This window comes from Typha latifolia, chromosome 5 (genome assembly GCF_019914945.1).
Source record: "Typha latifolia isolate L0001 chromosome 5, TyphaL0001v2, whole genome shotgun sequence".
NCBI lineage: Eukaryota > Viridiplantae > Streptophyta > Magnoliopsida > Poales > Typhaceae > Typha > Typha latifolia.
The window spans coordinates 5196222-5210496 of record NC_133090.1 but is presented as its reverse complement, the minus strand read 5'-3'; the positions used below and the strand labels follow the sequence as shown (position 1 = coordinate 5210496).

Below are 14275 nucleotides of genomic sequence, written 5' to 3'. Positions count from 1 at the left end.
GGTGTGAGTGCTCGTCCTGGACCTCTAGGTGCGTACTTCACATCTTGGGATGGCTTCAGGGGTGCTCGAGGAGGCACCATTGCAACAGCGATCCTCGGTACGCCGATAATATTTCACGCTGCTATGGTTGGTTGAGCTTGATTGCGGCTTCCTTGGCTCGTCCAATTTTATTTTAGGTGTAACTTTATGGCCCTATGTTTTTCTTCCATGAGCACTGCATCTTTGAAGGCTTCCTTTAAGGTTCTAGGCCTTATAGCCCTCACATCGGCTTGTATGTCTCCCCGCAGCATGGAGATGAAGGTGTTGCAAAGTTGTTGATCCGTCCATGGGGGATGACATCTGCTACTTATCCTCTCAAATTCATTTTGGTATGCTCCAACCGTGGTCTTTTGCACCATCTTTGAGCGGAGAGCATCGAAGTCTTCATACCCCGACGCTCCAAATCATCGCGTGATATCGACACAAAATTTAGCCTAAGTTTCGATAGCCTCATTGGCATTGGCTGCTCGAAACCAATGAAGCACCGCATCTTCAAGGTGGAAGCTCGCAAGCGTCACCTTGTATTCTTCCGCCGTACCTTGGTAAGCGAAAAATTGCTCCGCCCTATACAGCCAATCGATCGGATCGCCACCTTTGAACTTGGGGAATTCGAGATGCACGATTTGTCTACGGATATCGTTGTCTCATTCCGGATCATGTCCAAGTCCTTGTCTAACCGGAGGAAGATGCACCATGAAGGGTTGATGATCCCTCATTCGGTTTTGATTAACTCGTCGTGGTTCCGGATCATATTGACCCGCCCACGGATCTTGATCTCCAAGGTGATCTCCATAGTGGTTTACTCGTCGGATGGGTTCACCTGCAACTGGCCATGGTGGAACCATCCTTGCTTGCCTCTGCCCATAGGGTGGTGGCAGCAGCGGCTCTTGTGGTTGCGAATTCTGAACCGATGGCGGTGGGTTCATGGGAGTGGAATCGCGTCGTGGGGTCAATGGTGCATTCCCATTCGCCATGGCTTCCCTTGTCGCCCGTAATTCCCACATCATCTCCATCATCATCTGATTGTTGATTGCCATTTGTTTGAAAAGAGACCCCAACACGGCTTGACCACTAGGTTCTTCCGTATTCTGATTAGATCGGGCGGTTCCACGGGTGGCAGTCCCCACAACTGTTTCCTCCTCTTTTATTGGGAGAATCTCTTCATCATCTCGCCGTGCAGCCATGGCTCTGGTTGTCGTCATAAGAAGCGCGTGTCCGAGGAATGGTGGCTCTGATACCAGCTTGATATGATCTCGAGATATCATCTGATTAGTGGATGAACGCCAAGGGATCTAATTAGGATCCGTGGATGGAGGCACGAGATCCTAGATGATGGTGGATGGGGGTGGACCGGCATATTAATAGGGTGGCACCAATGAAAAGTGGTGGTGGAAGGGTTATAATAGATGGAAGGGTTAGGGCAAGTGTTGGATAGATTGGAAGAAGGGGAAGAAGAGGGCCACCCTAAGGGACTAGGGTGATTGGCCGGTCAAGGGAGGTTAGAAGCGGCGTCGCCAGGGATCGAGAGAACGAGAGCGAAGAAGACGAAGGAGGCAAGGCAAAACTCAATTATTCAATAATGACTCTCTGGTTGCCATCCACATCCTTTAGAGGCTAACCAAACAATTCAAAATTAACCCTAAACAATACATTATCGCTGACCGCGTTCGAACGCGCCCGCTCGCATTCGAACGCACCTAGTTCGCTCTTCTCTGGATTTGCGAACGCGATACAGGCATTCACGGCGCATTCGAACGTGGCATTTGAATGCACAATTCACACTCTCTAGACGTGACACAGGCGTTCACAACCGCGTTCACAACCGTGTTCGAATGTACTCCACCCCCGTTCGAACGTGACTTACAGAAAACTTATTTTCTTAGGAATTAAATATTAAAATAAGAAACAAAGACACCCTTAAAATGAATCTATGCTCAGACGACATTGGTGAAGTCTGAATCGTATCAAATATACTCCTAGAAAAATAAATGACTATGATTAATTTACCTATACTCTTAGATTATATTACTCTTACTCCTAAGATAGTCAAAGGCTAAAATATAATTGTTAATTCTTTATTCTATGCTTGGATGCTTAAACAAAGAAGCTCAATCCCTTTATATATTACGATCGGGTATAATGAATTCTACTATGACTAGCCTTGAAGGCTTACATGACTCAAACTAAAACTTATCTTACATGCTGACATGATTTAATTGGCTTATCTTAGAAGCTTGTATGACTTAATTAGATTTATCTTAGTGGCTTATATGACTTAACTAGACTTGCCTTAAGTGCTTACATGACATAACTGAACTCATTTAAGGGCTTACACAAGAGATAAGCATAAATTAATTAAAAGATAAATAGACTCGATCCATCGAGTCCAATGTCCTCATGATGTGATTCGACCTAACCCAATTTGCATCAATCCTCCACGGTTTCAACCACCTTGTCCTCAAAGTGTCCATGGTGATTTCCATACCTTCCGTTGCTTTCAAACTACATATTTTCGATCTCCGTGTGGGTCTGATCTACCACATGAAGGAGGGCCCCATGATGGGTTCTACTTTAGGGCCCACTTATTTAACCCATAGTTTGTCCTAGTCTTGGGTGGCTAAGGCCAAATCCTAGCCATGAGTGATTTGAGCCATAGTCTTAGTGCATGCGGTTTAGGTCATGACTCAGGTATGGGTGGTCCAAGGAACGTGTCGAACATGGCGGCGGAGGAGAGGCGCTTGTATTGCTGCCCATGGAATACTAATGTTTCATGCCCTAGCTTCCACTATGGTTGAAGAATATGACTCTAAAGTCACTAATGGGGGTTGCTCTGGCATTGTTGCAGCTGTGGGGACGATCTGTAAAGATATAATGAGCTCCACTACGATTGAAGGTGGGGTCGAAGTCGTGGTTTGGACTAGCACCTTCCTTCACTCTCGGGTTGGATTTTCTTACCATGGGACGACTTGCTCCTCAATGGCTAGCGGTGTTGGCGATGATGTGTAGCAATGGGCGGCTAGTAGGGCCTCTACCAAGGCCTAGATTAAGATATTAAGGGAGGGTTGCATCTCCTTCAACTCATTTGAAAGTACTTTAAATATCATCTTCACCCACGCCTGTGGTTCATCGTTGGTAATGGCTGTTGGTGGTGATGGCATTGGAAAAGACTAAGCTGGTATGGAGATGAGTTCTTAGTCCTCCATGACAGCAATTTCCCTTGGATTTGTGTTGGATCATGTTTTCACCAACGACCGAGGAACGTCGGCTGTGATACTACTATTACAAATTTGATTTGGACCAGTCTGGACATAAGAAAATTATAATATTTTTTTTGGGTGATAGCCTCGTGAGCTAGGGTTCTAATGGCTTTAGTTTTATATGAATTTGAAGATAGAGTTAAAAGTTAAAAATAAAACAGTGAGAAAATATTAGAATAGTACTAAAGTAGAAATATCTAACATTGCGGCGGTTGTCAGAGAGTGGTAGACAACCAAGGGTGGAGTTGGATGGCCGTAAAGCAGGGTTGCTCATGGAGGTGATGATGTCTAGTGTTTGGAGATTGAATTGTTGTTCTAAGTTAGATCTACTACTAGAAAAATAAACATTTATGATTAATTTATTTATACTCCTAGATTCAGACTAGCCCTAAAGATTTACACGAGTCAACTTAGGACTTACCTTATGAGCTTACATAAATTAATTAAACTTGCCTTAAAGCCTTACATGACTTAACTAGACTTGCCTTAAGAGCTTACTTAACATAGCTAGACTTGCCTTAAAGGCTTATATAACATAACTAGACTTGTCTAAATGACTTATATAAGAGATAAGCATGAACCAATAAAAAATAAATAGATTCGATCCACCAAGCTCAATGTCCTCATTATGTGATCAGACCTATACCGGTTCACATTATTTTCGTCATTCATATATAAAAAATAGAGTATTTTGGAGGGAGAGCGGTGGATATTTTTTTAGCACTTCGTCCTCATCCTCGTCCTTCTCCCTATTATAGTAGCATTAGGATATTTCCAATATCAACTTTGATCAACATTATTTTATATGCGTTGGAAAACTTATTTAATTTTTTAAAATTTCATCTCTAAATAAATATCTTCAAATTTCAAATTTTAAATACAAAATTTATTTTTTTAACTCTTTTATATCTTTCTCATAAGAACTCCGATCGATATTAATTTATATGTGTTGAAAAGCTTATTTAATTCTCTAAAATATTAGCCCTAATGAATCTTTAAATTTGACCATTTTGGAGGTTTCAAATTTATTTAAATAATATAACTAATAGTTAAAATAAAATTAAGTTGCTACCAACATAATTTCATAGATACCTACATAATTCTATAGATATCTACATAATTTCATAATAAGTACCGTAATTAACTTTTATTCATTGTTTTGGTCATATGTTTTTTCAGTTCAACGTTATTTTATATGCGTTGGAAAGTTTGTTCAGTTCTCTACAAGTTCACATCTCAGGAGTATCTTCAAATTTGATTATTTCGAAGGTTTAAAATTTAAATTTGTCAATTTCAATAATAAATTATTTTTCATTCAATTTTTTCTGTCATATTTTTCTAATATAAACTCCAATGGACATTATATTATATGGGTCGGAAAGCTTATATAATCCAACTTTGCACATTAATTATATACATGACGTTGAAAAAAAATTTCACGACATCTTTATTATTCTAGCATAAATGACTTCAAAATGTTACTGTATATATGATATAGACACCAACTAATTTGAAAACAAATCAAAATAATTTATTATCAAATATAAAATTTTTAAATATCACACATACCTGAGTAAAATATATAAGAGTAGAAACAATGAACAGTTACGTATTTACGAAAAGAACTGTTTCTTGGTATGAGAAGACAACAACAAAATGTAAGTCTTAATTCTAGACCAAATAAATACTTTAACCAAATATATTATTAATTGATCTCGTTGAGCATTATGAGCCAAGAAGTAGAGATAGATGGTGCACAAATCTATATAACAAATGTATTTTTTTTACTTGATACAAGTTGAAAGCAATATGGTAGGGATATACAAAGTTATTGTCATATTGGATTTGAATGAGTTAAGAAAAAAATTTATAACAGCTTCTGAGAAATAACCAGTTGACTTATAATGCAATCCAATATATTACATGTAGTTGTATGGATTTTAAATATGAAGGAATTTCTTTGTACCTGTATATTTATAATTTTAAGAAACTTTAACCATAACTTAATGTTGAACTTGAAAAGGTAGACTGAAAATATAAAATTGTGTTTTTCTTTTGATAGCAAAGGTTACATTGCTTAAGCACTTATCAAGTAACAATTTAGATAACCAAGTATTTATTTTGAAGCATTTTAAGTCAGAAAGAAAATTCTGAGGTTTTGATGAAATATTTAGAGAATATAAGGAAGGCGACAAAGTAACAGTGCAGATGGTTTGACTAAATCCAGACAAAGGTATCACTTGTCATTTGCATGGGGCCTTGGTCAAGAAATTCTAATCTAAACAAGCCTTGCATCATATTAAATCAGCCATTAATATTTAAGTAGGTTTATGAGCAAAATTCAAGCAGGAAATTTCTCTTTGCTTCCCATGCAAGCAATAATTGACAAATATTAATGACCTTACAGAGTTGTTTGGATGTGTTATTAATGGTTTCTCCCATAGTTGGAGAATTTCCAACTTATACTCCACTAGGTTAACACATCATGATCAATAAGTTTTGCCAAGTCAAACTATAAATCTTGTTTCTATCTCTTCTCTTCATAATAAGAAACAGGAGTTGATAAGGATAAGAGTGTAATATATAATTAAGAAGATATTGAGTATTAATAAGCTATTTTTATAGTTTTAATATTGCCAATGGACAACTAGTAATAGACAATATTATTAAGAAATTTATAACATGTTATATTTTTCGGTATTTGGTTCAACGAATTCAGTTATTCTGAGTAAGTAATTTATATAAAAAAATTCGTGGTTCAAAATTAAATGATACAAAGTTATGGAAGAGATGATTTATTAACATACCATATTATTGTGACCACTATCATATAACAAGCTTATGTATTACAACAAGAGATGAAACATAAAACTAAGGTAACTCTTTATCAACATGAGCATCAGAAAGAGACAAGCTACTATATACAAAGCCATCTTCGTGGCTCTTCTTGCTCTCAGAATAGAATACTGTCAGTATTGCCAAGGTGAACAAACCCAGTGTCCTTGCTACAAGAGCAAAAATGGTCGTAGACAGCACTAATATTGCTTCTTTAGAGTTAGGAGCATGAGTAAAAGAAAAACTTGCAATGTATTGTTTAGCAAATCCGATGGCAGTAATGAGTAGAAATAGAAGAAACCCTTGCTTCTTCCTTCCTTTGATTAGTTCTGCGGAGCGGTGAATCGCCTTTGGTCCATAACAGCCGATCTCCGCAACCGAAACCACTATGCTCAATGACCACACAAAACTATAGTATAGAAACAAGCCGAGAACCAACATAATTATAAGGATTAGCAAGATGGAGAAAATTACAGACTTCCATGAGATGAGCACAGTAACAAAGATGATGAGCAGTATGAAGATAACTAAACAAGTTGAATTCAAGAAGGCGACGAAGAGTTGCGTTAATATAGGTCCTTTGATGTTGTTCTTTGCCATGATGAGAACTTCGATGAGCGAGAAGAGCTTCCCGCGGTAAGTTGTTATAGTGGCGTACAAGGTTATGATCATGAGGAGAGAGTTGATGATAAACATGACGAGGACGTTGATGGATTCATCTACTAGGAGACGTGTGACATCTTTCTTGAAGGCGGCGAGGAGGATGGCGAACTCGGGGCTCGAGGGGTCTGTGGTGAGAGCTAATTCATTGATCTTTAGAGTTAGATAAGTGAGGAGAGGGAGGATAAAGATGAGGATGGAGAAGAAGGCGGAGGAGGAGAGGAAGATGAGGATGATGGGGAGGAAGAGTTTTAAGTTCTTGAAGGGGAGAACAAGGGCTTTCCATAGGATTTCCAAGGTTGAGAGGGAGTTGCCTGAGTTAGCCATGCATGCAAATGGAATGAGGAGGAATTGTAATGGTTAGAGATTGGAGGAGAAGGGTGGATTTCTATAGGAAGTGGTGATCTAATTGTAGAGTATTAAGATGTTTTGCATTAGAAGGACTTGGAAAAGTCTACCAATCAAATGCTGTATGTTTCTTAGATTTCATCATCTTTTCTTTTTCTTTTTATCTTTTTTTCAAGGAAGAAATAGTCCGACGGCCAAGTCTTGCAAATAATTAATGCATGCACTGTTTTTTAATAGAAAACTTGGAAAAAGATCGCTGCTAATCAACGAAGTGAGGTTAACCTTCACAACGGTAAAAGAGAAAAGAAGGGAAAGAGGGGAAAAAAAGAAGTTTCACTTTGCTAACAACGTAATCTTATTTTTATTTTAAGTTAGAATATTTAAATAAATTTTAAACTTTTGAAATGATTGAATATGAAGATACTCATATTATGAAGTTATATAGAATTAATAAGCTTTCTAATTCATCTAAAATAATATCGATCAGAGTTATAATGAGAAAGATATAAATAAAAGAATAAAAAAAATTAATTTCATTATTTACGTAGTTGATTTTGAAGACAATCATTGAAGAATAGAGTTTTAGATAATTAAATAAGCTTCCAATGCATATAAAATAATGTCGTCAAAGTTTATATTAGAAAGATTATGATGCTATGGTGGTAGGGAGATGTGTAACAACTCTGACCTGCCAAGTTCTTCCCATGAGGGGTTTCTCTCTTGTGAGCATTACGTGTGGATTATGAGTCTAACAATATACATCAATATTGAAGAAGACCCAAAAACACAGAAAGTAAGAGAGGCCCACAAGCTACAAAAATCCATCCAAATATAATAGAAAGAATAAGATCTCATAATAAGAATATATGCCAAACGAAAGATACAACAAGGGAACATCATAATTCTCCTTCACAAATAGTACAAAATAGAACGTGAAAAAAGAGAGGGTCTAACGTCCTAATAGGAAACCACCGCTGAGCTTTTGCTAGAGTATCAATCAATCTACATTATATATAAACTATAAATGAGCCTAACGTTTTACTGGTCAAGTATCATATATAACAATACATCCAATATGGAGAAAATTATGACATCTTTATTATTCTAGCATAGATGACTTCAAAAAGTTATTTTATATATGATATAAACTCCAACTAATTTTAAAAACAAATGTGATGAGATTCACACCGGATCGAATCACCTCGAAAGACAATGGGCTTAATAGATTGAGTCTAGTTATCTTATTTGCTTATTTGGTTTAATTAGAGCTTTAGTAGGTTAGGATTTTATTTAATTAGCTAAAGTTAACTGTATGTAGTTTTGGAAAAATATTTGCAAAATATTTCACAGACATCCGAATAATATCAAACTAATTGGATAAGATCGTCAATCTCTAGATCTACAACTTTGGTATTCAGAACTTCTCTAACTGCGGCGAAACGAAGAGTTAATCCGAGAACATAAAGAGACTAGTTAGTTAAATTTGTTTAAGACATTTTGATTTATTCTCTATAAAAAGGGTCTTATGAGTTATATCTTACGCATGCTTGAAATAAAATATTAATTGGCTTTTGTCTTGACATCTTTCTCATCTAGGCCACCGGCCTCTACATCTCTCTTCTCCTCTTTTACCCACCGGTGTCACATCTTCTATTAGCATGGTCTTATCTACCTTTTCAAATTCAACATTAAGTTATAGTCAAAGTTTCTTAAAATTATAAATATACAGGTACAAAGAAATTCCTTCATATTTAAAATCCATACAACTACATGTAATATATTGAATTGCATTATAAGTCAACCGTTTATTTCTCAGAAGCTGTTATAAAAAATTTTCTTAACTCATTCAAATCTAATATGACAATAACATTGTATATCCCTACCATATTGCTTCAACTTGTATCAAATAAAAAAATATATTTGTTATATAGATTTGTGCACCACCTATCTCTACTTCTTGGCTCATAATGCTCAACGAGATCAATTAATAATATATTTGGTTAAAGTATTTATGTGGTCTAAAATTAAGACTTACATTTTGTTGGTGTCTTCTCTTACTAAGAAACAGTTCTTTTCGTAAATACGTAGCTGCTCATTGTTTCCGTTCTTATGTATTTCACTCTTTGCTTCCCATGCAAGTAATAATTGACAAATATTAATGACTTTACAGAGTTGTTTGGATGTGTTATTAATGGTTTCGCCCATAGTTGGAGAATTTCCAACTTATACTCCACTAGGTTAACATATCATGATCAATAAGTTTTGCCAAGTCAAACTATAAATTTTGTTTCTATCTTTTTCTCTTCATAATAAGAAACATGAGTTGGTAAGGATAAGAGTGTAATATATAATTAAGAAGATATTGAGTATTAATTAAGCTATTTTTATAATTTTAATATTGCCAATGGACAACTAGTCATAGAGAATATTATTAAGAAATTTATAACATGTTATATTTTTCGGTAGTTGGTTCAACGAATTCAGTTATTCTGAGTAAGTAATTTATATAAAAAAAATTTGTGGTACAAAATTAAATGCTACAAAGTTATGGAAGACATGATTCATTAGCATACCATATTATTGTGACCACTGTCATATAACAAGCTTATGTATTACAACAAGAGATGAAACATAAAACTAAGGTAACTCTTTATCAACGTGAGCATCAGAAAGAGACAAGCTACTATATAAAAAGCCATCTTCGTGGCTCTTCTTGCACTCAGAGTAGAATACTGTCAGTATTGTCAAGGTGAACAAACCCAGTGTCCTTGCTACAAGAGCAAAAATGATCGCAGACAGCACTAATATTGCTTCTTTAGAGTTAGGAGCATGAGTAAAAGAAAAACTTGCAATGCATTGTTTAGCAAATCCGAAGGCAGTAATGAGAAGAAGTAGAAGAAACCCTTGCTTCTTCCTTTCTTTGTCTAGTTCTATAGAGCGGTGAATCGCCTTTGGTCCATAACAGCCAATCTCCGCAACCGAAAGCACTATTCTCAATGACCACACAAAACTGTAGTATAGAAACAAGCTGAGAACCAAGAGAATTATAAGGATTAGCAAGATGGAGAAAATTACAGACTTCCATGAGATGAGCACAGCAACAAAGATGAAGAGCAGTATGAAGAGAACTAAACAAGCTGAATTCAAGAAGGCGACAAAGAGTTGCGTTAATATAGGTCCTTTGATGTTGTTCTTTGCCATGATGAGAACTTCGATGAGCGAGGAGAGCTTCCCACAGTAAGTTGTTATAGTGGCGTACAAGGTTATGATCATGAGAGAGTTGATGATAAACACGAGGAGGACCTTGATGGATTCATCTACTAGGAGACGTGTGACATCTTTCTTGTAGGCAGCGAGGAGGATGGCGAACTCGGGGCTTGAGGGGTCTGTGGCGAGTGCTTATTCGTTGATCTTTAGAGTTAGATCAGTGAGGGCAGGGAGGATGAAGATGAGGATGGAGAAGAAGACGGAGGGGAGGAAGGTGATGAGGACGAGGAGGAGGAAGAGTTTTAAGTTCTTGAAGGGGAGAACAAGGGCTTTCCATAGGATTTCCAAGGTTGAGAGGGAGTTACCTGAGTTAGCCATGCATGCAAATGGAATGAAGAGGAATTGTAATGGTTAGAGATTGGTGGAGAAGGGTGGATTTCTATAGGAAGTGGTGATCTAATTGTAGAGTACTGAGATGTTCTGCATTAGGAGGACTTGGAAAAGTCTACCAATCAAATGCTGTATGTTTCTTAGATTTCATCGTCTTTTCTTTTTCTTTTTTTCTTTTTTTCAAGGAAGAGATAGTCCGGCAGCCAAGTCTTGCAAATAATTAATGCATGCACTGTTTTTTAATCAACGAAGCGAGGTTAACCTTCACAACGGTAAAAGAGAAAAGAAGGGAAAGAGGGAAAAAAAGAAGTAAGTTTCCCTTTGCTAACAACGTAATCTTAATTTTATTTTAAGTTAGAATATTTAAATAAATTTTAAACTTTCAAAATGATCGAATATGAAGATACTCATATTATGAAGTTATATAGAATTCATAAGCTTTCTAATCCATATAAAATAATATTGATCAAAGTTACTATGAGAAAGATATAAATAAAAGAATAAAAAAAATTAATTTCATTATTTACGTAGTTGATTTTAAAGACAGTCATTTAAGAATAGAGTTTTAGATAATTAAATAAGCTTCCAATGCATATAAAATAATGTCGTCAAAGTTTATATTAGAAAGATTATGATGCTATGGTGGTAGGGAGATGTGTAACAACTCGGACCTGCCAAGTTCTTCCCACGAGGGGTTTCTCTCTTGTGAGCATTATGTGTGGATTACGAGTCTAACAACATACATCAATATCGAAGAAGACCCAAAAACACGAAAAGTAAGAGAGGCCCACAAGCTACAAAAATCCATCCAAATATAATAGAAAAAATAAGATCTCATAATAAGAATATATGCGAAAAGAAATATACAACAAGGGAACATCATAATACTCCTTCACAAATAGTACATAATAGAACGTGAAAAAAGAGGGTCTAACGCCCTACTAGGAAACCACCGCTGAGCTTTCGCTAGAGTATCAATCAATCTACATCATATATAAACTAGAAATAAGCCTAACATTTAGCAAGTGGCACTATTACTAGTCAATTATCATAGATAATAATACATCCAACATGAAGAATATATGAATATCTACATAATTAATCATTATGATAGTAAAATAAATCATACACATATTTAGTTAGCACGGTCCGACCTAACCCTTGCTAACCCTATCCACCCCATATAAATAGTGCGCCTCACACATAGCCCATCAGCCACCATCCGTATTCAATGGACATAAGTACCCCCAAAGGAGGGTAAATCCTAGCGGTAGAATCATCTATCCATCACCCAGCGAATAATATGACTTTGGCTCCATTGCATTATCATGCGACAAATCATGAGCTTTCGCTCAAGGACACCATCACCTTACATCATCAGGTACATCTAGGTCTATATCATTCTATCATTTGCTTTGTAACTTAAATACCCTAAAGGGTGGACTCTCGTTAATCTATATTAAATTGCTTATCGCCTAACGAAACAGTTGCCTTATTGTTTGAGCTTTGTAGATTAAGACTTCAAACTTGGGTATTACTATATAATAATATAAATATCCCCCCCTAATTAGACTTGATCTATCAAGCCCAATATACTTATTATGTGATCTGCCTTAACTTGATTCACATTATGTTTGCCATTTATATATAAAAAATAGAGTATTTTGGAGGAAAAACTCTTCCTTATTAGGTGAGACTAAATATGAGGGAGAGCGGTAACTATTTTTTGAGCTCTTCATCCTCATTGCTGTCCTTCTCCCTATCATTGTAAAAATAGTTTTTGCACTGTAATTTTTGGAGTCTTTGTTCATCTCTCTATTACGATAGCACTAGGATCATTCTAATATGAACTTTGATCGACATTATTTTACATATGTTAGAAAGCTTATTTAATTCTCTAAAATTTTATTTTTAAATAAATATCTTCAAATTCTAAATTTTAAATAATTTTTTTCACTCTTTTATATCTTTCTCATAAGAACTCCGTTCTATATTAATTTATATGTGTTGAAAAGTTATTTAATTCTCTAAAAATTCATCTCTAATTAATATCTTTAAATTCAACCATTTGGAGGCTTCAAATTTATTTAAATATTATAACTTAAAGTATAAATAAAATTACGTTGCTACCAACGTAATTTCATAGATACCTACATAATTCCATAGATATCTATATAATTTCATAATGAGTAACTTAATTAACTTTTATTCACTGTTTTGCTCAAATCTGTTTTTCCATTCGACATTATTTTATATGTATTGAAAAGTTTATTCAGTTCTTTTTAAGTTTCGTATCTTATGAGTATTTTCAAATTCAATTATTTCAGAGGTTTAAAATTTAAATTTATCAATGTAAATAATAAATTATTTTTTATTCACTCCTTTATCATATCTTTTCAATATAAACTCTAATAGAATTTATATTATATGAGTTGGAAAACTTATTTAATTCTCTAAAATTTAATGTCGAATGAGTATCTTCAAATTCAACTATTTAAATTAAAAAAATTAATTTTTTTTCACTCTTTTGTTCATATATTTTAATAAGAATCTCGATCGATATTATTTTATATGCATAATGGATATCTTAAAATTGGACTATTTCGGAGGCTCAAAATTTATTTAAACATTACAAATTAAACTAAAAATAGAATTATTGCTACCAACCAACATATGGCTATTCACCAACTTTGGTAGGTGTTAATTAACGTTGCACTACTATTCTTGTCTCTGGTATAGTTTTAGATGAAATAATAGAATCTTGCTACTGACTAATTTTTGGCAACAATGCATCAAAGAAAACTAAGATCCTTAGGTCTCTCCTATAAAGGTTTCAGGTGAAAGTTACAGCCATTGAGAAAAGTAAGGATATCGATTCTATGAAAGTTGAACAATTGGTAGAAAATATACAAACATTTGAGTAACCTTTCAAAACCGAAGAAGTCCAAAGGGATGACCCTATCCACAGTTGAACAAAATTTAGAGGAGTCTGATGATGAAGGTGATTTAGATGTTGAGATGTTGGCTATATTTGTCAAAAAGTTTAATAAATTCTTTCGAAAGCCAAACAAGTTGAATGCTGAAAAACTTGAGAAAAACAAAGCCTTTGTGAAAAAGAAGAATACTATGAGTTCGAATACTGGGGTAAGCAATAACAATGTCAAACAGAAAAATAAGAATTCTAAGAATAAAGTTCGATGTTTTAAATGTTCTAATTTTGGACACATCGCACAAGAATGCCCTAATCGTCTTAAGAGGAAGGGTAAAGCTATGAAAGTCACTTGGGATAACTCAGATGGATCTGATGATGATTCTGAAAAAGATGAAGAAAACTTTGTAGCTTTTGCCTCCTCTCTACTTAATACTGACTCTGTTATTGATATTGATAGTACAAATAATCAAGATATGTTACCAGTTGAGGAAGATGAATCTGAAATATAAAAGGCATATAATGACTTGTACCTGGAGTCGTTTAAACTCAAGAAAAACATTCTTAGACTACTTCAATGACTCAAGGTAAGCGAATTAGAAAGAAATTA

At 35.1% G+C, this 14275-nt stretch overlaps 1 protein-coding gene across 1 annotated transcript; it reads right to left on the bottom strand.

The window, feature by feature from the left end:
- Positions 1 to 6167: 6167 nt before the first annotated feature.
- Positions 6168 to 7118, bottom strand: LOC140788464 (uncharacterized). The gene has a single exon (XM_073137715.1). The coding sequence runs from the start codon at positions 7116 to 7118 to the stop codon at positions 6168 to 6170; it is 951 nt and encodes a 316-aa protein (XP_072993816.1).
- Between the last annotated feature and the right edge of the window lie 7157 nt (positions 7119 to 14275).

What these genes read in the sequence shown, in the direction of transcription:
- LOC140788464 (XM_073137715.1), bottom strand. Translation starts at nt 7,118, where the DNA reads ATGGCTAACTCAGGCAACTCCCTCTCAACCTTGGAAATCCTATGGAAA.